Below are 25,355 nucleotides of genomic sequence, written 5' to 3'. Positions count from 1 at the left end.
AATCCTGGCTCTGAATCTCCTCCAGCTTCCCTGAAGTTCTCCTGAGAAGCCTTGTTTTTATCCCAATCCAGACTGTTCCTTCCAAACTCAATGTCCCGGAGGCAGTCTTGGTGGCTCCCATTCTCCAAGAGAATGGGCTTGTGGGTATTCCAAAGGTGTAAACTCCTTTAAAGGTGCAAACTCCTTTTCAGAAGTCTAAAGGTGTAAACTCCTTTAAAGGTGTGAACTAAAGGTGTGAACGCAGAGCTAGAGAATTGTTAAGTACCAGGTTAAATTAGACAACCGAGTTAACACCTAGAAATCCTAACAAGTCACCTATTGTTTCCATGTTCCCTTGATTGTTTACAGATACCTAGGGAATGGGATACCTCTTTTTCTGAATTCAGGCAATTGTACCTGTTCACCTTGCTCTCTCAACTAGAGTAATCCTTATTCTTTCATCCAATTAGAAATCAGATTACTTAATATTGTTTCCTTTTAATTGACCTTATTTGACTCATTGCTTTTAAGTTATAAAAGTTTGTCTTTTGTATTCAGGGTCCAGATCTAAGCTGAGGAGTTCTGGTCTTGGTTTGTCAACCAATTGCCATGCATTGTTTAATAAAGCTTAGACGGTTTTCTTCAGTCAGTGGGCATATCAGAAAGATTGTAACCCAGAAGGGAATGGACCAATTCATTCTCTGAAGAGAGGGACCACACCAAACTAATAGGTATAAAGCTTCTCTCCATTCTGTGTTCAGCACTCTGTCTTCCTGATAAGGAGTGGAGCCCACTTCTGGCTTCTTTTTCCAGCTTTATAAAAGGTGTCAAAGTTCTATTGGACTCATAGGTATTTCATGAGGAATGGGTGACTATGAGTAGTTCATTTGCATATAAAGGAAAAGAAAACTGTTTCAGTAGCCAGCAGAGACAATAAACTTATTTTTGCTGGCATAGATTAACTCTATACCTTTTCTCACACATTTATTTGTAAAGCCTAATAAGAAAGAAATAAAAGTGTGAAACTTTAAGCTCAGAGTTGAATTTTTATTAGAAAAATAGCTATCATGTGACTATGACCTACTTAGAAGAGATCATCACCATAAGTTAAGAAGTCTCTTACTAAGAGAACCAAGCTTTGTATCTGAAAATCTTTTTGCAAAGAAAGTTTTGAATATTCTGTGACAGAAAATTGTTAATATTCAATATATTTCTTACCAGTCCCTTAAAGCATCCTGGGTAATATCAGAATTTCAGCAATGTCCTTAAATTCCTATTCTTAAGATATTTATTCTCTTTCTTTGTTTTTTTTTTTTTTTTGTTGTTGTTGTTTTTTTCTGCTGAGGCAATTGGGATTAAGTGACTTGCCCAGGATCACACAGCCAGGAACTGTTATGTGTCTGAGACCAGATTTGAACTCAGGTTCTCCTGACTTCAGGGCTGGTACTCTATCCACTGTCCACCTAGCTGCCCTAAGATATTTCTTCTTGATTAAATTAAACTGAACCCCACTCTAAGTACCCTCATCTTTGGATTTCACCCTTGTAAAGGCAGAGCTGGATCTAAGCTCCTAACATCCTTGTCCCCTTTCATGGAATTCTTGGAATGAAGGGCAAAACAGCCAGGCCTTGCTATTCTAAAAGTGTGAGAATCTTTTCCTGTGAATCTGCTCAGTGTGGTAGGTTTGCTGGTATCCATCTTGATTAAAAATAAATTTGTTTCTCAATTTATGATTTTGAAAATTTGCCTGAGAGATAGCAGGCCTTGAAACAAACAATGAGGAAGCAGTACTGGGGAAGCTTCCATCAGCTCTAGGTTGAAAGTCCCTGCATTTTCTGAAGGAATGTAGCAACCCTCAGGATAGCAATGGAACTGGAAAAAAAACAGTGACTACAGATGCTCACATGGGAGCAATACTAGAGCGGAATCCAAAGGACTGTTTTTCATCAGATAAAATACATGTTGCTTAAGTGTATGACCCTCTATTAATGTATTCTATATGATCTCTTTCCCCAGACTTTTGGGGAAAGAAAGCATGTGTTGTAAAAGGAGACAATGAAGAAGACAGGGGAAGAGTGATTAAGGAGTTACAAGGAGTTCTATAACAATATGGTTTCACAGAGCGGAATCCAAAGGACTGTTTTTCATCAGATAAAATACATGTTGCTTAAGTGTATGACCCTCTATTAATGTATTCTATATGATCTCTTTCCCCAGACTTTTGGGGAAAGAAAGCATGTGTTGTAAAAGGAGACAATGAAGAAGACAGGGGAAGAGTGATTAAGGAGTTACAAGGAGTTCTATAACAATATGGTTTCACAGAATTTAAAGTAGAAGATTACACAGATGGAAAAGATGGTCAAAAATTTGAAATGCTAAAGAAAGATGAAAGAGAATGAAGGCAAAGAGAAAGCCACTGGATTTGAAGAGTAAGATGATATTTTAGACAGTACTTTTGTTGTGACTGAGAGTTATGGTTCATAGTCAGTTTGAAAGAATTCAAAGAGATCCTCTTGTAGCCACAGAGACTTTATTAAGTAGAAAGTATATAGTCTAGTAATTAGTTAAAAGTTAGGGAGAGGTTATATATTGAAATTCTGGGCTTCAGTCAGCAGACTGACCGTGGAAATCAGACTGTACAACCTATACACAGATTCTTAAAGGAAAGGTATTTAAAATTTTTTTTTCCTACAATTTTTCTCAAGCCTACATAACTGTCTCCTTTCAACACAGAAGGAAAATCACACCCCTTTGCTCCATCAGCTCATTCCAGCCACTGGATCCCCATCCCTCAGGACAGTTTGTCATGACATCCTGGTTCAAAACAACATATTACCTCTCTAATGTTCCAGCAGAGGCTGTGATTTTCAAAAAAGGCATCCCCAGAAGTAATGGTCTCATCTCCAGTCAACATTTTGAAGGTAGTAGTTTTACCTGCACCACTGAAACCCAGAAACCCTAAGCACTCTCCCTTCTGGACAGTTAGAGTGAGTTTGTCCACAGCTATAAAAGGAACTCGCTTGAAATATACCTGGAAAGACACAATATATTAAAGACAATAATGGTGAATTTTTGCAAGAAAAACATACTAGATCAATTTCGTAGAAGCTATTCCCACAACAACAGCCCTGATTCCTTTTCCCTGATTGCAAAAACAAGTAAAACTAACCTTGGGATATGTCTGAAATGCCCTTGGCTTGACTACAGGTTGGCTTTACCTTTGTGAGTTTCCTAATAACTAGCAGGCTGTTCAAAGATGATATCATATTTTTAGGGCACTCTAGGACTTTCTCTCTCTCCTTTACCACATCTTCATCTTCAGGAAATGTTACCGGATCAGAGTTCACCTTCTATATTCAAATATAAAAATTCAAAGATGTGAGTGATCTGAATGCATACTGGGCCCAAGTGAAGCTGTGGGGCATGAATCTTTGCATGAAGAAGAGGAGAGCTTGATAACATTAACACAGAAGCACTAAGAATTTTCATCCATCTGCACTCTATGGTTTTTGAAATTGTACCCATGCATCTTTAATGACGGGGATGCTCATGCTTGCTGGAACTGTGAAATTGTGGGGACATTAATATTTTGTTAGGGAAAAAGTCATATTCTGAATATGTGAGGAACAGCATTTGTTAAGTGTCTATTATAGGGTATGTACTGTGCTAATCACTTTTACAATAGTCACAACAACCCTGGGAAGTATTTGATGCTATTATAATCTCCATTTTAAAGATGATAAAACTGAGGCAGACAGTAAAGAATTTTTCCAGGATGAAAAAACTATTAAGAATCTAAAGTGGAATTTGAATTCATGTCTTCCTGACTCAGGGCCCCAGCTCTCTATCCACTGGGCCACCTAGCTGCCTTTATATTGAAAAGAATAGCTTAGAGTGGCAGGCTTCTTCCTCCCTGGGTTATGAATGATTAGGAGAGAAAGTTGGGGTTCAAAGGAGACCTCAAAAAGGTTGAATTCCATACTGGGATGCAAGGTACCTCAAAAGAATTTGCAGGTTTGAACCCATTTCTAACTCAAGAGGCAAAGTTTATTATAATTATAATGTAAGTTGAAGTGGGCTAAATTCCAAGGGAATTTAGCAAAGAGCTAGGAGCAAAAAAATTTTCTAGGAAAGAGAAACAAAGATCAAGTTCAAGTCCCTGATATGAGAATTTTGTGACTTAGAGGTACAATTGAGGAATGGTAGGGGTAGGGTTGCACCCATTACTGAATTCTATAGCTTCTTGAAAAGTATTAAATTGAGGTGGAACATTTCCCATCATTGAATTCTTTGGCTTACTGAGCCACAGATTGTTCTCATGGTTTGTGGCACTCCCAAGGCAGGAAAGCCTTAGGGTTTCTCAGAAATTGCTACTTTCTCCCTAGGAGTTACACTTCATCAATAAGAATTGTGTTTTAGAAGTCTCAGTTATAGAAGCTAGAGCTGCCTTATTTTTTGTTTTGGCTTTTCTTACCTCCTTATCAAGCATTAACCACATTGTTATCCACTCCAAGGATGTGTTCTCTACCATTCTAAAATCTTTTGGCTCCCTTGACTTTCTACTATTTCTGCTTTGATAACCTGTAACATTTCCAACAGCCCCTGCTATAAATTTTGTCTTTGTTTCAAACCACCTAATTCTTCCACACTCTTAGCTAATGAATTTGCCTCCTTCTTTACTAAGAAGACCAAAGCTATTGATGAGTTTCTTTAGTTCCTCTCTTCCTTACTTCAAATATTCCCTGTCTTTACTTATCTTCACCTTTACCTCCTTCCTAAGTCTCTTCCTTCCCTTCTATTGTACAGGAAAAAAGTTGGTTTTCTTTTGGTTAAGGGTAACCCCTCCCTGTGCCCTTAATTCTTTTGATTTGCTATAGGAGTTTGTGCTATCAATCATTCTTTTCTTCTTCCTCTATCTTTCATCCCTATTCCATATTGGTTCCCATCTATACATATATTCAGGTTCCTCTTATCCTAATAAACAATAACCTTCCTTCAAACTTCCCATTTCTGCCCTCATCTTTCCCATTGTCCTCCCTTTCACTAATAATTTAATTTTTTTTATTTTTTACTGATAACTTTCTTGAATGAGTAGTCTATATTGCCTGCCTACAATTTCACCACTATCTACCCAGTCATCAATCTCTTGCAATATGTGTTCTGTTACTACTATTCTATTAAGACTGCTCTTTCAGTGGCCACTAGTGACCTCTTAAATATTCAATTCAGTGGCACTTCTCAGTCAATATCTTCCTTGGTCTCTGAACAAACTTCCATATTTTTTTTACCACCCACTGCATATTATTAGCTTATCCTCTTACAAAAAGTCTCTGTCTTCTGCTCTTTCTTTGGCTCCCTTAAAATAGATGTTTCTCAAGGTCCTGTCCTAAGGTCTCATCTTTTCTCTTTCTATAACTTATCTCCTAAGATTTTATATCTATGACTTCAGTTATCATCTCTGATGATGATTCCTGAAATTACATCTTTAGCTTTGTCCACTCTTTGGTCTTTCTAACTAATTATCTTTACCTAGATTTCCAATCCTAACAATTTAACATGTATAAAACTAAAATGATCATTTCCCCATAAAATTCCATTTTTCTTCCTAATGTCTATACTTCTGTCAATGGTACTGCTATTGCCCCAGCCAGAAGGCAGCACTGTAAAGATGGAAATATTTAGGGTCAAAGGACCTGTGGTCAATTCCTACTTTTTCCATTTACTACCTTTATGATCTTGGGCAAGGCAGGTACAATACTTTCTCTCTTTGGGCCTCTTTCCTCAAATACAAAATCAGGTGGATAACATCAAAAGTGTCATTCAGTTCAAAATATATAATCTTATCTTTAATTCCTCCCTTTCCTTTAATTCTCATTACATTACAGGTGAATTCTACCAAACATTTAAAGAACAACTAACTCCAATGCTATGTAAACTATTTGAAAAAATAGGGATTGAAGGAGTCCTACCAAATTCCTTCTATGACACAGACATGGTACTGATACCTAAACCAGGTAGATCGAAAACTGAGAAAGAAAACTATAGACCAATTTCCTTAATGAATATTGATGCTAAAATCTTAAATAAGATATTAGCAAATAGACTTAAGAAAATCATCCCCAGGATAATACACTATGACCAAGTGGGATTTATATCAGGAATGCAGGGATGGTTTAATATTAGGAAAACTATTAGTATAATTGACCATATTAATAATCAAATTAATAAAAACCATATGATCATCTCAATAGATGCAGAAAAGGCATTTGATAAAATCCAACATCCATTCCTACTAAAAACGCTTGAGAGTATAGGAATAAATGGACTATTCCTTAAAATAATAAGGAGCATATATTTAAAACCTTCAGTAAACATCATATGTAATGGTGATAAACTAGAACCTTTCCCTGTAAGATCAGGAGTGAAACAAGGTTGCCCACTATCACCATTACTATTCAATATAGTACTAGAAACTCTAGCCTTGGCAATAAGAGCCGAGAAAGAGATCCAAGGAATTAGAGTAGGAAATGAAGAAATCAAATTGTCACTTTTCGCAGATGACATGATGGTATACTTAGAGAACCCCAAAGACTCTGCTAAAAAGCTATTAGAAATAATTCAGAATTTTAGCAAAGTCGCAGGATACAAAATAAATCCACATAAATCCTCAGGATTTTTATACATTACCAACACAATCCAACAGCAAGAGATACAAAGAGAAATTCCATTCAAAATAACAGTCGATAGTATCAAATATTTGGGAATATATCTACCAAAGGAGAGTCAGGAATTATATGAGCAAAATTACAAAACACTTGCCACAAAAATAAAGTCAGATTTAAATAATTGGAAAGACATTCAATGTTCTTGGATAGGCCGAGCGAATATAATAAAGATGACAATACTCCCCAAACTAATCTATTTATTTAGTGCTATACCAATCAGACTCCCAAGAAACTATTTTAATGACCTAGAAAAAATAACAACAGAATTCATATGGAAGAATAAAAGGTCGAGAATTGCAAGGGAACTAATGAAAAAAAAGTCAGAGGAAGGTGGTCTAAGTGTACCTGATTTAAAGCTATATTATAAAGCAACAGTCACCAAAACCATTTGGTATTGGCTAAGAAATAGACTAGTTGATCAGTGGCATAGGTTAGGTTCACAGGACAAGATAGTGAATAAAAATAGCAATCTAATCTTTGACAAACCCAAAGATCCCAAATTTTGGGATAAGAATTCATTATTTAACAAAAACTGCTGGGAAAACTGGAAATTAGTATGGCAGAAACTAGGCATGGACCCACATTTAACACCACATACTAAGATTAGATCAAAATGGGTCCAAGATTTAGGCATAAAGAACGAAATCATAAATAAATTGGAGGAACATGGGATGGTTTACCTCTCAGACTTGTGGAGGAGGAAGGAGTTTGTGTCCAAGGGAGAACTAGAGACCATTATTGATCACAAAATAGAACATTTTGATTACACCAAATTAAAAAGTTTCTGCACAAACAAAACTAATGCAAACAAGATTAGAAGGGAAGTAACAAATTGGGAAAAAATTTTTACAGTTAAAGGTTCTGATAAAGGCCTCATCTCCAAAATATACAGAGAATTGACTTTAATTTATAAGAAATCAAGCCATTCTCCAATTGATAAATGGTCAAAGGATATGAACAGACAATTTTCAGATGATGAAATTAAAACTATTTCCACTCATATGAAAGAGTGTTCCAAATCACTATTGATCAGAGAAATGCAAATTAAGACAACTCTGAGGTATCATTACACACCTGTCAGATTGGCTAAAATGACAGGAACAAATAACGATGAATGTTGGAGGGGCTGTGGGAAAACTGGGACACTGATGCATTGTTGGTGGAGTTGTGAAAGAATCCAACCATTCTGGAGAGCAATCTGGAATTATGCCCAAAAAGTTATCAAAATGTGCATACCCTTTGACCCAGCCATACTACTACTGGGCTTATACCCCAAGGAACTACTAGAGAAGGGAAAGGGTCCTGTATGTGCCAAAATGTTTGTGGCAGCCCTTTTCATAGTGGCTAGAAGCTGGAAGATGAATGGATGTCCATCAATTGGAGAATGGTTGGGTAAACTATGGTATATGAATGTTATGGAATATTACTGTTCTATAAGAAATGACCAACAGGAGAAATACAGAGAGGCTTGGAGAGACTTACATCAACTGATGCTGAGTGAAACGAGCAGAACCAGAAGATCATTATACACTTCAACAATGATACTGTACGAGGATGTATGCTGATGGAAGTGGATTTCTTCAACATAGAGAAGAGCTAATCCAATTCCAATTGATTAATGATGGACAGAACCAGCTACATCCAGAAAAGGACTGGGAAATGAATGTAAACTGTTATTTTTACCTTCTGAATCCAATTCTTCCTGTGCAACAAAAAATTCGGTTCTACACACATATATTGTATCTAAATTATACTGTAATATATTTAATATATATAAGACTGCTTGCCATCAGGGGGAGGGGGTTGGGGGAGGAAGGGAAAAAATCTGAATAGAAGTAAGTGCAAGGGATAATGTTGTAAAAAATTACCCATGCATATGTACTGTCAAAAAATGTTATAATTATAAAATAAAATAAAAAATTAAAAAAAAAAAATAATTCTCATTACAAATTCAATCAATTAAAAATCCTATCAATTTCTCCTTCATAATTTCATAATCCTTACATCCATTCTCTACTTAAAATTTCCATTGCTGTCATCTTAGTCTAGGCACTTTTCTTCTTATTTGAACCTCACAAATGTCCTGAAGACTTTTCTACTTTTAATAAATGTTAGCTAATTGTAGATTGATCTTCCTGGCAGACTTGTATAATTAAAGAATTCCCAAATCTAAACAACTCTCCATATTAAGTAAATGTTGATCTCCTTAGCCTGGCATTCAAGACCCATTCACAATTTGGTTATAACTAACTATTGAATTACTCTTCACATAATTTACCTTCCAACTAAATTATTTATTTCTTATATTTAGAAAATCCAATTAATTATTGAGGAGATCCAGGATTTTTTCCTTTTTCCTTTTTTCTTCATCCAAGTCTAGTTTTTCAAGGAGATCTTTGTCCTTATTCAAAAATTTTCCCCACCTGAACAATTTCATCTAGTGGAATTGTTGCCCCACCAAACTTACAAAGCTTACAACGCAAAACTAATTTGGGTGAAATCTGGCCCACTGACATGTCTGAATGATTAGAGTAATTTTTAACATCTTTGGCAGTGGATTAGCTGGAAATAGTGAATCCTATAATATGAAATGCTTGTATAAGCATTATAAACCTCTGTTGAGAGAAAGGCAGTGGGGGGGGGGGGAGAAAGAGAGAAGTATTAGTGTAAGCACCTCTAATCCTTTGTCTAGCTTCACTTCATTTCTCCCTCTGACTTAGAACTCCAAACTAAAATTTCCACCCTCCTGTAAGTGCCCACAGCCAGTATCTTCCCTGCCCCACTGTTTCTGTGCTCACCAAGTGCTGGTTCCTTTTCCACCAGGACTTCTCAACTGTGAAAGGTCAAGTTCCAAAATTTTTATTAGACTTGCAACAGTTTAAAGTAACACTGAGTTCTTGTATTTGTACAAGATTGGTAAATAAATGAGTTAGAATGTCAATATTTAAAGATTTCAGGATCTAGCCCTTTGCTTAAAGTACAGTGATTTGATTTTAGTTAAGAACTAGAAATTGCAAAAGAAAATATTTTTATTCCTATGAAAAAAATCAGTCTTTAAGGTTAGATGAGCATCTGGTTATTTGTATCTATCTGCCTTTCAGGATAATCTGGAAGAAGCCCATATGAAATCTAAATACATACAAATATTGAATATGGAATAAAATATAGGTTATTAATCTAATTGAGAATTATTTAATTAACTCCTGTGAAAACTCTTAAAATTTTCTGCTTGGGGAAACTGGCTGTGCTTTGCCAGAATTAGATAAAATATTTTAGATCCTTTTTTGCTTGGGTCCAAACTAGCCCCTCAACTAGAATCTGATAACATGTTAGCTCAACACACTTTAAGCTAATATAATGATAACAGATGTGAATTCAAACTGCTTGTAAAACTTTATTTTTATTTCCTAGTATAGGCAGTTTAAAATTCTAAGGAAGATGGGAATTGCTGAATACTGAATACTTAGGGTAGCTTTTTATCTGGAAAGCCTCAAAAGATAGATAAAGGAAGCAGATGACTGATAATTGATCCAGCTCTTTTTTTTTTTAATAGCTTTTTATTTACAAGATATATGCATGGATAATTTTATAGCGTTGACAATTGCCAAGCCTTTTGTTCCAATTTTTCCCCTCTTTCCTTCCATCTTCTCCCCCAGATGGCAGGTTGACCAATACATGTTACATATGTTAAAGTATAAATTAAACACAATATATTTATACATGTCTAAATAGTTATTTTGCTGTACAAAGAGAATCAGACTTTGAAATAGTGTACAATTAGCCTGTGAAGGGAATCAAAAATGCAGGCAGAAAAAAATTAGGAGGATTGGGAATTCTATGTAGTGGTTCATAGTTATCTCCCAGTGAAGAACTCTGGGTGTAATTGGCCCAGTTCATTACTGCTCTATTGGAACTGATTTGGTTCATCTCATTGTTGAAGATGGTCATGTCCATTAGAATTGATCATCATATAGTATTGTTGAAGTATATAATGATCTCCTGGTTCTGGTCATTTCACTTAGCATCAGTTCATGTAAGTCTCTCCAGGCCTTTCTGAAATCATCCTGTTGGTCATTTCTTACAGAATAATAATATTCCATTACATTCATATACTACAATTTATTCAGCTATTCTCCAATTGATGGGCATCCACGTAGTTTCCAGTTTTTGGCCACTACAAAGAGGGCTGCCACAAACATTCTTGCACATACAGGTCCCTTTCCCTTCTTTAAAATCTCTTTGGGATATAAGCCCAATAGTAACATTGCTAGTTGATCCAGCTCTTTAAGGAAGCAGGGGGAAAGTTATAGGGAGTAGGGAATTGTCATCAACTATTTTTTTAAAAAAAGAAAAAAACTATATTATATATATGTATATATATATGTATTACATATACATATATGTATATAAAATAGATTAACAGATAATATATATATTTTTGAAGTGCTAAGAGTAGACTGACCTTGGATAAACTGATAAAATGTTACCCTTAGTGATTATAAACCCAAATTTGAGTTTAAGGTGAAATCTGTCCTGAAGGAAATGAAAATGTGGCCTGATAAGAGAATATATCAGAATAATTATGGTAAGTCAGAACCTAATAAAAAACATTAGCTATTTTGTATTAGGAAATTTATTAGCTGTGTGAAGCAAGTTACCTTATGTGTTTATCTCAGTTTACTATTCTATAAGGAGATAATAGCACCCACCTCTGCTGACAATGACTCTAGGAGATTATTATCCCCATTTAACAGTTAAGGAAACTGAGACAGACAAGTTAAATATGACTTTCTCCAGGTCACACACTTAATTATTGTCTGAGGCAAGATTTGAACTTGTATCTTTTTGAGACCAGGCTCAGCAATCTCTCCATGGTGTTACTTGGCTGTCTTGTGGAAAGTAATAGTTCATTTTATCTTTTTTACTGACTTCTTACTTTCTTACTGAGCAGAGAACAAGCTTTTTGGCCTGGGTTCTTTGATTACATGAGTAGCAAGTTTCTAGACTCCAGCGAATTAATTGTCTCTCTACTCCCTTTGTTCCTGGAAGACTGTTTTTTTTTTTTTTGTTTGTTTGTTTGTTTGTTTTTTTCCCTTAATATTGGGATTCTTAAGTCCTCCTTTCTTTCCACCATAGACAAAACAAAACAAAACAAAACAAAACAAAACAAAAATGCCTGATTAAACACTAAAATAGAAATTCTGAAAATCAAAGGAAAACTTATTAAAATTGAAAAATTTAAACATCATTGAACTTATAAATAAAACTAGGAGATGGCGTTTATAAAAAACATTAAATCATTGGTTAATTTGTTTTAAAAAAAAGAAAGAAAACCAAATTACTCATATTAAGAGTGAAAAGGGTGAATTAATTGTGAATAAAAAGAAACTAAAGCAATCATAAGGAGCAATTTTGTCTTGATAATATGCCAATTAATCTGACAAGCTAAGTGAAATGAATTAGTATTACAAAAATAAAAACTACCCAGAATAATTGCAGAGGAAATAGAATACTCAAATAATTGTTATGTTAGAAAAAGAAATTGAACAAGCCATCAATGAGCTTCCTAAGGAAAAAAAAATCATCTGGACCAGATGAATTCACAAATGAATTCTTCTAAACATTTAATGAACAATTAATTCCAATATTATATAAAATATTTGGAAAAGTCGGAACCATGATGGCGGAGAGGATATATGTTTCCTTCTGACTTTTTCCTACAACCCTCAGACCAATTAGCAAATCCAGCCTCTGAATTAGTTCTGGAGTGGCAGAATCCACGAATATTGGGAGTACAACAAATTACCAGCAGAAGACAATTTCAAAAATTGATAGAAAAGATCTGTTTCAATCAGAAATATAGGGAAGTGAGCAAAGCACAAGCAGGCTGAGCACAGACACAGACACATAGACACAGTACAGACAACACAGAGTACTGAGGCAGTGTGGCCCTGGATGGGGGGGAAGGGAAGAGCACTGTGCAGATTCCATATGGTGGAGAATCTACGGGGCAGAATCTACAGCAGTGTTGGCTACTCTGCCCTGGATGCAAGCCTACAGTAGATCAGCAGAGAAGTTGGAAAACATCAGACACAAACACAAAAGGTAAAGAGTGAACCCTGAAACACTAGAGTTCCATGGCATGGGAGGGAGCCTTGCCCACCCAGCACTGGGAGTAAGTTAGCAATGATGCAATGCATCCACAACTGTTTATAGAGGAACTGTCCACATGTAGAGGAAGCTTGGAAAACCTCCTTTACCTTATTGCAGATCTTAACTTTTTTAAAAGAATGAGTGAAAAAGCAAAGAGAACTCTGACAATAGACAGCTTTTGTGGTAAAAGAAAAAATAGATTTCAAATCCCGAGGAGACTAAAAGTAGATCGCCTCTAGACGAAGCCCCAACAGGTGATACAACCTGGTCCCAATCACACAAGGCTCTCTTAGAAGAAATTTTAAAAGATCCTTCTAGAAGAAAAATGGGGAAAGGAAATGAAAACTTTGCAAGAGGGTTTGGAAAAGGCATATAACTCATTAAAAGATTTGATAAAATGGAAAAAGAAAACAACTCCCAGAAAAACAAAATTTGTGAAACAGAAAAAGAAAATAATTCCTTAAAATACAGAATTTGTGAAATGTAAAAAAATTCCATAGAACAAAACAACTCATTTAAAAATTCAAGGACAAATACAAAAAGAACTAAAAAAAAGTAAATGAAGAAAATAATCCACTAAATTTCACAACTGAGCAAATGGAAATGAATGACTCAATGAGATAAAAGGAATCAGCCAAGCAAAACCAAAAAATGAAAAAAATAGAAAAAAATGTAAAATACCTAATTGGGAAAATAACTGACCTGGAAAATAGCTCAAGGAGAGACAATTTAGGGAGTATTGGACTCCCTGAAAACTATGATGAAAAAAAGAGCCTACACTATTTTTCAGGAAACCATTAAAGAGAACTGCCTGGATGGCATAGAATTAGAAGGTAAAATAACCATTGAAAGAATTCACCAAACACCTCCTGAAAGAGACCCCAAAATTAAAGCTCCAAGGAATACCATGGCTAAATTTCAGAACTATCAGACTAAGAAAAAAATATTACAAGCAGCCAGAAAGAAATAATTCAAATACCAAGTAATCACAATACGGATTACCCAGGACAGCAGCTTCCACCTTAAAGGATCAAAAGGACCTGGAATCTAATATTCTGAAAGGTGAAAGAACTTGGAATGCAGCTAAGAATAAATTACTCTGCTAAATTGAGCATTTTCTTTCAGGGAAGATGAACATTCAATGAAACAGGTGAATTCCACTTATTCTGAGAAAAGAACAGAGCTAAACAAAAAATTTGACCTCCAACTATAGAACCCACGAGAAGCATAGAAAGGTAAAAAGAAAAGAACTCTTGAAACTGTATTTCTGTATGGGTATACATAGAGAGTGTATAATCTGATTTTACTGTTATAATATAAAAAAGTAACTAGAAATGGAAAGGGGAATGTACCTGAAAAAAGGGGAAAGTGGAGGTAAAATGAGGGAAATTACATCTGAGGAAGAGGCAAAGAAAACCTATCATAATTGAGGGTGATGAACATTGTGTCAATCTGGGCAGCTAGGTGGCACAGTGGATAGAGCACCAGCCCTGAAATCAGGAGGACCTGAGTTTAAATATGGCCTTAGACACTTAACACTTCCTAGCTCTGTGTGTGTGTGTGTGTGTGTGTGTGTGTGTGTGTGTGTGTGTGTGTGTGTGTTTGACCCTGGGCAAGTCACTTAACCCCAATTGCCTCAGAAAAACAAAAAAACAAAAAAACAAAAAAAACCCAAAAACCATCAACAACAAAACATTGTGTGAATCTTATTCTTATCAGATTTGGCTCAAAGAAAGAATATTATACATACTTGGTTTTAGCCTTATAGAAAAGTGGGAGGGGAAGGGGAAAAGATAAGAGATAGGTTAAATAGAAGGGGAAAAAAACCTATATAGTAGGGGAAAGGTATAAGAAAGGGAGAGGGTCTCCAAAGGGAGAAGCCTGCTTGAGGCAAGGAGTGCTCATAAGTAAAATACTGAGGAGGAGGGAAAGGGGAAAAGGAAAGAGAAAAGTATAATCTGGGCTTAACAAAATGGCAGGAAATACAGAATTAGTAGTTTTAACCATAAATGTGAATGGGATGAACTCACCCATAAAGCATAAGCAGATAGCAGACTGGATTAAAAGACAGAATCCTACAATATGTTTACAAGAAACACATTTAAAGCAGAGAGATACATACAGAGTAAAGGCAAAAGGCTGGAGCAGAATCTATTATTCTTCAGGTGAAGTAAAAAAAAAAGAAGGGGTAGATATCAAGCAAAAGCAAAAATTGATCTAATTAAAAGGGATAAGGAAGGAAACTATATCTTACTAAAGGGTACCATAGATAATGAAGCAATATCAATATTAAATATATATGCACCAAATGGTGTAGCATGGAAATTCCTAAAGGAGAAGTTAAGAGAGCTAAGTTAAGAAGAAATAGACAGCAAAACTATAATAGTGGGAGATCTCAAATTTGCAAAATCAGAACTAGATAAATCAAATGACAAAATGAATAAGAAAGAAGTCAAAGAGGTACATAGAATACTAGAAAAGTTGAGTATGATAGATCTTTGGAGAAAATTGAATGGAGACAAAGTTAGTACATTCCCTTCTTGGCAGTTTATGGAACCAATACAAAAAAAAAAAAAAAAAAAAAAAGACAATATGTTAGAACATAAAGACCTCAAAATCAAATGCAGAAAGGCAGAAATAATAAATGCATTTTTTCAGATCACTATGTAATAAAAATTACATTCAATAAAAAGCTAGGGGAAAAATAGACCAAAAAGTAATTGGAAACTAAATAATTTCATTCTAAAGAATGAATGAGTGAAACAGCAAATCATAGAAACAATCAATAATTTCATCCAAGAGAATGACAACAATGAGACAACATACAAAAATTTGTGAGATGCAACCAAAGTGGTAATAAGGGGAAATTTTAGGTCTCTAAATGCTTACTTGCATAAAATAGAAAAATAAAAGATCAATAATCTGGGCTTGCAACTAAAAAAAAAAAAAAAACTAGAAAAAGAGCAAATTAAACCCCCCCAATCAAATAACAAACTTGAAATTCTAAAAATAAAAGAAGAGATCAATAAAATTGAAACAAAAACACTATTGCATTAATAAAGAAAACTAAGAGTTGGTTTTATGAAAAAACAACATAATAGATAAACCTTTAGTTAATTTGATTAGAAAAAGGAAAGAAGAAAAACAAATTGTTTGTCTCCAAAATGAAAAGGGAGAACTTTCCACCAATAAAGAGGAAATTAGAGCAGTAATTAGGAGTTACTTTTCCCAACTTTATGCCAATAAATTTGACAACCTAAGTGAAAAGCAGGAATATCTACAAAAATATAGATTGCCCAGATTAACAGAGGAGGAAATAAATTGCTTAAGTAGTCCCATTTTAGGAAAAGAAATAGAATAAGCTACTAATCAACTCACTAAGAAAAAAATCCCCAGGACCAGATGGATTTACATGTAAATTCTATCAAACATTTTAAGATCAATTAACTCCAATACTATATAAACTATTTTTAAAAATAGGGAATGAAGAACTCCTACCAAATTCTTTTATGACACAGACATGGTACTGATATCTAAACCAGGTAGAATGAAAAAAGAGAAAGAAAATTGTAGACCAATTTTTCTTAATGAATATTGATGCAAAAGTCTTAAATAAAATATTATCCTCAGGATAATACACCACAACCAAGTAGGATTTATACCAGGAAGGCAAGGCTGGTTCAATATTAGGAAAACTATTAGCATAATTGACTACATCAATACAAATTAACAAAAACCATATGATTATCTCAATTGATGCAAAAAAAAGCATTTGATAAAACTCAATACCTATTCCTATTAAAAACACTAGAGAGTATAGGAATAAATGAACTTTTCCTTCAAACAATCAGCAAGCATCATATGTAATGGGGATAAACTGGAACCATTTGCAATACGATCAGGGTAAAACAAGATTTATTTATTTTGTTGTTTTTTTTCATAAATTGAATTACTATTCAATATTGCATTAGAAATGCTAGCTTTGGCAATAAGAGAAGAAAAAGAAATTAAAGGAATTAGACTAGGTAATGAGGAAACCAAATTATCATTCTTTGCAGATTATATGAGAACCCCAGAGATTCTACTAAAAAGCTATTAGAAATAATCCACAACTTTAGTAAAGTTGCAAGATACAAAACAAACCCACAGAAATCATCAGCATTCTTATATATCACTAACAAAATCCAACAATAAGAAATACAAAGAGAAATTCTACTTAAAATAACTATCAATGGGATAAAATATTTGGGAATCTATCTGTCAAGGGTGGGTCAGGAACTCCATGAGTGCTCTTAGATAAGTCGAGAGAATATAATAAAGATGACAATACTATCTAATTAATCTATTTATTTAGTACTATACCAATCAAACTCCCAAGAAACTATTTTACTGACCCAGAAAAAATAACAACAAAATTCATATGGAAGAACAAAAGGTCAAGAATTTCAAGGGAACTAATGAAAAAAAAAAATCAAATGAAGGTAGACTAGTTGTACCAGGTCTAAAACCATATTATAAAACAGTGGTCATCAAAACCATTTGGTGCTGGCTAATAGAGAAGTTGATCAGTGGAACAGGCTAGATTCACAGATCAAAATAGTCAATGACTATAGCAATCTACTGTTTGACAAACCCAATGACCCCAGATTTTGGGATTCACTATTTGACAAAAACTTCAGGGAAAATTAGAAACTAGTATGGCAGAAACTGGGCATTGACCCACACCTAACACTGTATACCAAGATTTTTTGAAATGGGTTCATGATCTAGACATAAAGAATGACAGTATAAACAAATTAGAAGAACATAGAATAGTTTATCTCTCAGATCTGTGGAAGAGGAAGGAATTTGCAACCAAAGAAGAACTAGAGATCATCATTAAATCACAAAATAGATAATTTTGATTATATTAAGTTAAAAAGTTTTTGTACAAACAAAACTAATACAGACAAGATTAGAAGGGAAGTAATAAACTGGGAAAATATTTTTAGTTTCAAAGGTTCTGACAAAGGCCTCACTTCTAAAATATATAGAGAATTGACTCAAATCTATAATAGTTCAAGCCATTTACCAATTGTTAAATGGTCAAAGGAAAAGAACAATTTTCAGATGAAGAAATTGAAATGACTTGTAGTCATATGAAAAGGTGTTCCCAATCACTATTGATAAGAGAAATGCAAACTAAGGCAACTCTAAAATACCACTACACACCTGTAAGATTGGCTAAGATGACAGGAAACAATAATGACCAATGTTGGAGGAGATGTGGGAAAACTGGGACACTGATACATTATTGATGGAACTATGAATGGATACACCCATTCTGGAAAACAATTTGGAACTATGTTCAAAAAGTTATCAAACTGTGCATACCCTTTGATCCAGCAGTGTTACTATTGGGCTTATATCCCAAAGAGATCTTAAAGGAAGGAAAGGGATCCACATGTGCAAAAGTGTTTGTGGCAGCCCTTTTTTGTAGTGGCAGAGAACTAAGTGGATGCCCATCAGTTGGAGAATGGCTGAATAAATTATGGTATATGAATATTATGGAATATTATTGTTCTGTAGGAAATGACCACCAGGATGATTTCAGAGAGTCCTGGAGAGACTTACATGAACTGATGTTAAGTGAAATGAAGATCATTATACACGGCAATAACAAGACTTAGAATGATCAACTGGCTCTCTTCAACAATGAGATGATGTAAACCATTGCCACTTGTTCAGTGATGAAGAAAGCCATCTATACCCAGAGAGAGGACTGTGGGAACTGAGTGTGGTTCACTACATAGCATTCTCACTCTCTCTGTTTTTGTTTGCTTGCATTTTGTTTTTCTTTGTCAGTTTTTTTCTCCCTTCTTGATCTGATTTTTCTTGTGCAGCAAGATAACTGTATAAATATCTATACATATATTAGATTTAACATATATTTTAACATATTTAACATGTATTGGACTACCTGTCAGCTAAGGGAAGGGATATGGGGAAGGAGGGGAAAATTTGGAACAAAAGGTTTTGCAAGAGTCATTGTTGAAAAATTACCCATGCATATGTTTTGTAAATGAAATGCTTTAATAATTAAAAAAGAAAGAAAATTGGAAAATTGGAAAATAGGCAAAGAAGGAGTCCTAGAAAATTCTTTCTATGATACAAATATGATGCTCAGATTTAAATCAGAAAGAGGTAAAATCAGAGAAAGAAAACTACAGTAATTTTTCCTTCCAGGTAGGATGTATACCAAAAATTCAGGGTTGGATGAACATAAGGAAAACCGTTAAGTATAATAAACACTATCAATTCCAAAGATAGTGAAAATGATTGTATTGATACAAAAAGGTTTTTGAAAAAAATACAATACCAATTGCAATTAAAAACACTAGAAAGCACAGGAATAAATGAAGCTTTTCTTAAAATAATAAGTAACATCTATCTAAAACTAAGAGCAAGTATTATCTATAATTGTAGTAAACTAGAACTCCTCCCAATAAGATCAGGGGTGAAGCAAGGATGCTCATTATTACCACTATTAAACATTTTTACTAGAAGCATTACCTACAGCTACCTATAGAAAAAGAATGGAAGAAATAAGAATAGACAATATGGAAATAAAACTGTAATTATTTCCAGATTTGATAACATGAAATTAAAACATTTTTAATAAACAAAATCAATGCAGTCAAAATAGAAAGGAAAACAGGAAACTGGGAGAAAAATTATACATCAAGTTTCTCTGACAAAGGCTTCATTTCTCAAGTATATAGGGAACTAAATTAAATTTATAAAAATAAGAACACTTTGCCAATTGGTAAATAGTCAAAGGATATGACTAGGCAATTTTCAGAAGAAGAAATCAAATATTATCAATAATCACAGGAAAAAATACTCTAAATCATTACCCATTAGCAAAATGCAAATTAAAACATCTCTTAAGTGCCACTTTAGGCAGATTGACTAAAATGGCAGAAAAGGAAAATGGCAAATCTTGGCGGGGATATGGAAAATAGGGACACTAATACATAGTCCATGGAATTTTGAACTGGTCCAATCATTCTAGTGAACAACTTGTAACTGTGCCCAAAGAGTTAGGAAACTATGCATACCCTTTGACTCAATCACACCATTATTAGGTCTATGCCATAAAAAGATTTTTTTTTAAAGGAAAAGGACTTATGTGTACAATAGTATTTACAGCAGTTTTTTTTTTTTTGGTTTTATAGTCGAAACTTGAGGGAATGCTCATCAACTGGGTGAACAAGTTATAATATGCAACTGTTATAAAATAAGAAATGAAGAAGGGGATGATTTCAGGAAAACTTATATGAGCTGATGAAAACTTACGTGATTAGTACCAGAACACTGTATACAGTAACAGCAATATTGTAAAGATCATCAACTGTGAAAGACTTTGTTATTCTGATCAATACAATGATTCAAGAGAGTTTCAAAGGACTCATTTAAAGAACTGATAACTTTTCAATGTAGATTGATATTCAGTTTTTAAAATTTCATTTTTTATGTTTTTCCCCTGCATGGTTAATATGGAAATATACTTTGTATGGTTTCATATGTCTAATGTGTATCATGTTGTTTGTCTTAATAACTAGGTAAGGGTTTAGAAGTAGGGAGATAATTTGCAACTTAAAATTTTTAAAAATGACGAAAACAAATCTTATCCCATATTGGGGGCCATGGCATATCAGTGTGTTACCTCCTTATAACTTCTCCTATAATTTTTCTTCTGAAGCTTGTAAGTTTCAAAGAGCCAATGGAAAATATGCTTCTTTTTTGTAGGCACATATTAGTGAGTAGAAAAGTTAGGATGAAAGAACCAAAGATAAATTTTCAATAGCATCCTACAAACAAGAGCCACCATCATAGATTAGAATTGTACTAATATCTATAGAATCAATATCTATTCCTGGCTTAAACCTATGACTTCATACAGTTGTTATGCTCTATGTTTAGTCACTCACCAAATTCCAATTCCGCATGTGGTAGATCTTGAAAAGTAAACGATTAAAACAGCCTTTTAATTCCCAGGAGTATATCTCAATTAAAAAAAGCATAAGGAGAAAAACGAAACCTAAAACAGCCATGGCAATCAAAAATTTCCCAATCCCTTTTCTGCTTATTTTGTAGAAGTAAGTATCTGTGAATGGCAAAAAGAGAGAATGGCCTATTTTTTAAATTTACTGTTTTTTACAAACGCTTCCCATCATCAATATATTCCCTCTTCTCCCCTTCCCATCTCAATCTCTGCTAAGATTATCTTTGTTTTGTTTTAGATTATGGGCAAATTAATGATTAAGCTAAAGAAGCCACAAATTATAAAGGCTGAGTCTGCATGAAGAATATTAAAATAAAAAAAAACTATAATTAATTAAAATATCTAGTAATACAATTACTCTTGAATGTAGATATACTCTTTCTTATGGTTTGAGTGTGAATTTTTGTTTTTGCTTTTAAGGTTTTTAGTGGATTGATGAAGCTAAGATTTCTGTTAGCAATTCTTCCCAGATATATAGAGTTCAATGAAATTATGGAGTCAGTTGCTCACTTTTTGGTAGAAATTTAGACACTGAAAGTCTCCATTACTACTCAGTAACATTTCTAAAAGAGCTAATGCATCTTTGCAATCTTGAAAACCACATATTCCTTATTTCCTATAAGTCTTGTGACCACTTTGAATTTACTTTGTATTTCTGAAACCTTTAGAGCACTTTACAGAGATTTTCTTAGGCTGAGGAAATGCCTTTTGTACTGACAATGGAACACAAAGATAGATGCTTCATTCCTTCTCTATATGATCCTCTCCTGCTCTATCTGTCCTGATTCTCTTTCTATCTGTCTGAATAATCCTTCTTAATCCGGTTCTGATTCTTCATCCATATCCATATAAAATCATGTATTTCAGGGCTCATCTTCAACAGCCTTTTTGTCCACCTGTACTCTTTTTTCTGAAGGATCTTATCAGCTCATATGAATTCAACTAACATATCTGGGCAGATAACTCACAGATCTACACATTGAGATGACATTTTTCTCTTCACCAATAAAGTTCTTCATCTCCACCTGCCTGCTGAACTTCACTTGTATGTGAAGCCTACCCTCAATTATTTCTTTTTTTTTTTTATTTTTTTTTTAATTTTTAATTTTTAATTTTATTTTATAATTATAACATTTTTGACAGTACATATGCATGGGTAATTTTTTACAACATTATCCCTTGCACTTACTTCTATTCAGATTTTTTCCCTTCCTCCCCCAACCCCCTCCCCCAGATGGCAAGCAGTCTTATATATGTTAAATATATTACAGTATAATTTAGATACAATATATGTGTGTAGAACCGAATTTTTTGTTGCACAGGAAGAATTGGATTCAGAAGGTAAAAATAACAGTTTACATTCATTTCCCACCCTCAATTATTTCTAAAATTATACTCTTTATCTTTCCCTCCAACCTATTCCTCCTCCTAACTTTCCTATTTCTGAGTTCTTGATTCTTTTAGGCTGAGTCTTGATTTCTTAGTTCTCTGGGAAACCCATATGCTCTAATTCTACATGACTTTTTCCTTAATCTAGGAGGAGCAATTCTAAGGCCAAGGAGGAAGCAATATGGCATTCTTGATGACCTAAATGCTGCTTCCTGATTTGGCAGTTTCCTTGCAATAGATAATTCATTTTGCCAAATCTTTTCTCTACTCATGTTCAGTCACTCTAGTTAAGGACTTCTTCTTCCCTTACCTGTACTACTGTAATAGGTTGCTAATTATTTTGACCATATTTAATTTCTCATCTCTGTAATTCATTGTCCACATAACTGCCAAATTGATATTCCTAAAGCATGAATATGACTATTATTCTGTCTTAAGAGGCTCTCTCTTTCCTCTGGGATAACATGTGAAAATGTTTTTAGCATTTGAAACCCTTCACAACCTCTTTCGAGTTGTCTTTTGACAGGGATTATTCCCCTTTCTTTATACACTCTGTGCTCCAGTTAAACTGGCCTGTTGTTTATCACCCAGGTAACTTTGTCTCTTGCCTCTATCCTCCATGCCTGGGACAGCCTCCCTGCTGCTTCTTGAAACACCTCCAACCCTTCAAAGTTCGGATCAAGCTCTATCTCCTTCAAGAGGCTGCTCTTGAATTCTCCAGTTCAGAGTCCCTAACCTGGGATCACCCGGCACTTTGTATACAGTTTGTCATTTCTTGCTTGTGAATATGTTCCTTTTCTACTGGGAGAATGTAAAATCTTTGAAGATGGGGAACTCTAGCACAAAATATATTCCTGACATAGAGGGATCTTAATAAATGCTTGTTGATTGATTCCATTCATTATCTTCTATTGTTAAATATGGAAGGAAATAGGATCTGGAGCAAACAGGGATACTTACCATAATGAAGACAATCATCTGTTTCTGTGGTAAGCAAATCACAAAGCTCCTTGTTCCTGATAAATTCATAAAATCCACTCACAGCCATCACCAAGTCGTAACTAGGAAGTACTATGAAGATATCGCTCACAATTTCAGCATATTGAGCAAAATGTAATGCTATGATGAAAAGATGATCAATTAGCATCTCTCAAAGAACATATACTGCCCATGACAATCAGACTAAATGATAAAAAAACTCAGCTATTTCAATTTGTATTTTCCCCTTACAATTGGTACTATTTGTATTTCTACTTCCTGAGGTACCCAGGAAAAGTATTGGACTCCTTTACCAGTTCTCAATCCCATTTAAGCTCAGGCAAGAAAATAATATTGATAGAGGGCACATAAGTAAGATATACTAACTCTTAGTGAACAGGGAAGAAACTTATACATTTTTTTTTCGTTATAACAAACTATGAAAAATAGATCTTCTACAAAACACATTTACTAATCAGTATATTACATCTATCTAAGAGAAAGCAAATTTCTCTCTATGATAGTTATAATACAGCTAATTTTTTTTAAAAAGTAAAAAATTAGGCTAAGCTTAGAATTATTTGCCTAAAAGGACATTAAGATTGAACTGACTAGATGACTGGCTAGATTTGACAATTTGTCTGTCAAGAGTGAAAAGATTCATTGCTTCATCTAGCAAAGGAGGCTAGGATCTGTTAGTGAAAATTAGAGAATTTCAATTTGTTTCCTTTTGCTCCTGGGTAATGAAGAGAAATCTTTCATAGTAAACAAGGATTGGAGGAAAAGGTAAATTTGATTTGATGTAACATAGATGTCTTGCTGAGAGATTTTTTTTGTCCTACTAGATTCTAGAGCTAGACTCAAAGACAGGCATGATGGCAATTTTCATTTTAGAGGTCCTTTAATAGAACCATAGAATTTTAGAGCTGTAGTGTGAAGGGAAGGAGGAACAATGAGAATGTTTCATCAGTATGCCTCAGCATACACACTCATGGGTAGCATGCAATTTAACTTCATGACCAGTGTGCCTAGATACCAAATTTCTCACTTATGTGGTTCTTAAAATAGTCAATTTTTTTTTCGAAGTGGCAGAGTAAATCTTTATTTAATTTAGTGAAGCAAACACATTAAATCTAGTTTTCAGTGAAAACCCAGGTAAGACTATTATCTATAAATGCAAATAATTTCAGAAGATTTGAATTATCCCTCTAATTATAGTACAATTAATTTGTGAAACTATTATAGATCTCCATATGTCTACTTCATATCAGACTAATTACTGAATGTTGTCTATGACCAGAATGAAAATGATAAATTACATGTAGTTCAACTGCATAGTGGGAAGAGTATATAGATCTTGCCAGACCTGATTGATATCTCCAAAATTCTGAATGTGAGAAAAGAAAGCCCCTACATGGCCAAATATTGTTCCACAGTAACATTTGACAGTTATCATAGCATCGGGGATCTTTTATTTGCCAGAGTTCTTTTGACAGTCTTTAGAAAACATTTACATAAAGGGCATTCTCCTAAGGAAACTAAGGTATTCTTGGCCCATAGTCAACCTAAATGTTCTCCCTTGCCAAAAAAGGTAGATATCTATAAACAAACTACACACACATTTAAGTATGTATTAGTATGTACATGTGTATAGACCAGCCATGAATTATTGTTCTATAAGGTATTTCAAAAATGTTTCAGTATTCTCAACTTCTCTTAAAACTAATGGGACTAGATTAACTTGTCTGGAGGCCATAGGGTTAAAAAAATGCATATAGATGACACTGAAGCCTAGTTTTAACAGCCACTTTCCTAATAAGGAATAAAAGGCAGAGTTTAATCCTTGGATATTTAACTTTGGCCAAATAGCCTCATCTGGCTAACTGGATAGCCGCATTGAGGTTGGACGGATGTCTTTAATTTAACTAAGTCTAAATTTTCTTCTTTAAATTTCATCTTTGAAAGAGAAGAAATAATTTCTAAGATTTAATCAAGCTGGGTTAAGTTCACAATACCATTTAAAAAAAATTTAAATGGCATGAGACAAGCTTTTGCAACTAGAATAAAAGAGAAAGCTGTTGAGG

At 34.1% G+C, this 25,355-nt stretch overlaps 1 protein-coding gene across 1 annotated transcript in view; it reads right to left on the bottom strand.

The window, feature by feature from the left end:
* LOC141550392 (phospholipid-transporting ATPase ABCA3-like) overlaps positions 1 to 25,355 on the bottom strand; it is a 234,350-nt gene that overhangs the window by 35,052 nt on the left and 173,943 nt on the right. The window contains 4 exon segments of the mRNA XM_074280992.1: positions 2,816 to 3,010; positions 3,198 to 3,329; positions 20,831 to 21,006; positions 23,254 to 23,412. Of these exon segments, the coding sequence (XP_074137093.1) occupies positions 2,816 to 3,010; positions 3,198 to 3,329; positions 20,831 to 21,006; positions 23,254 to 23,412 (662 nt within the window).

Source organism: Sminthopsis crassicaudata, chromosome 1, assembly GCF_048593235.1.
Source record: "Sminthopsis crassicaudata isolate SCR6 chromosome 1, ASM4859323v1, whole genome shotgun sequence".
Classification (NCBI taxonomy): Eukaryota; Metazoa; Chordata; class Mammalia; order Dasyuromorphia; family Dasyuridae; genus Sminthopsis; species Sminthopsis crassicaudata.
Note: the sequence above shows the minus strand (reverse complement) of the source record. Positions and strands in the feature narration are given on the sequence as shown.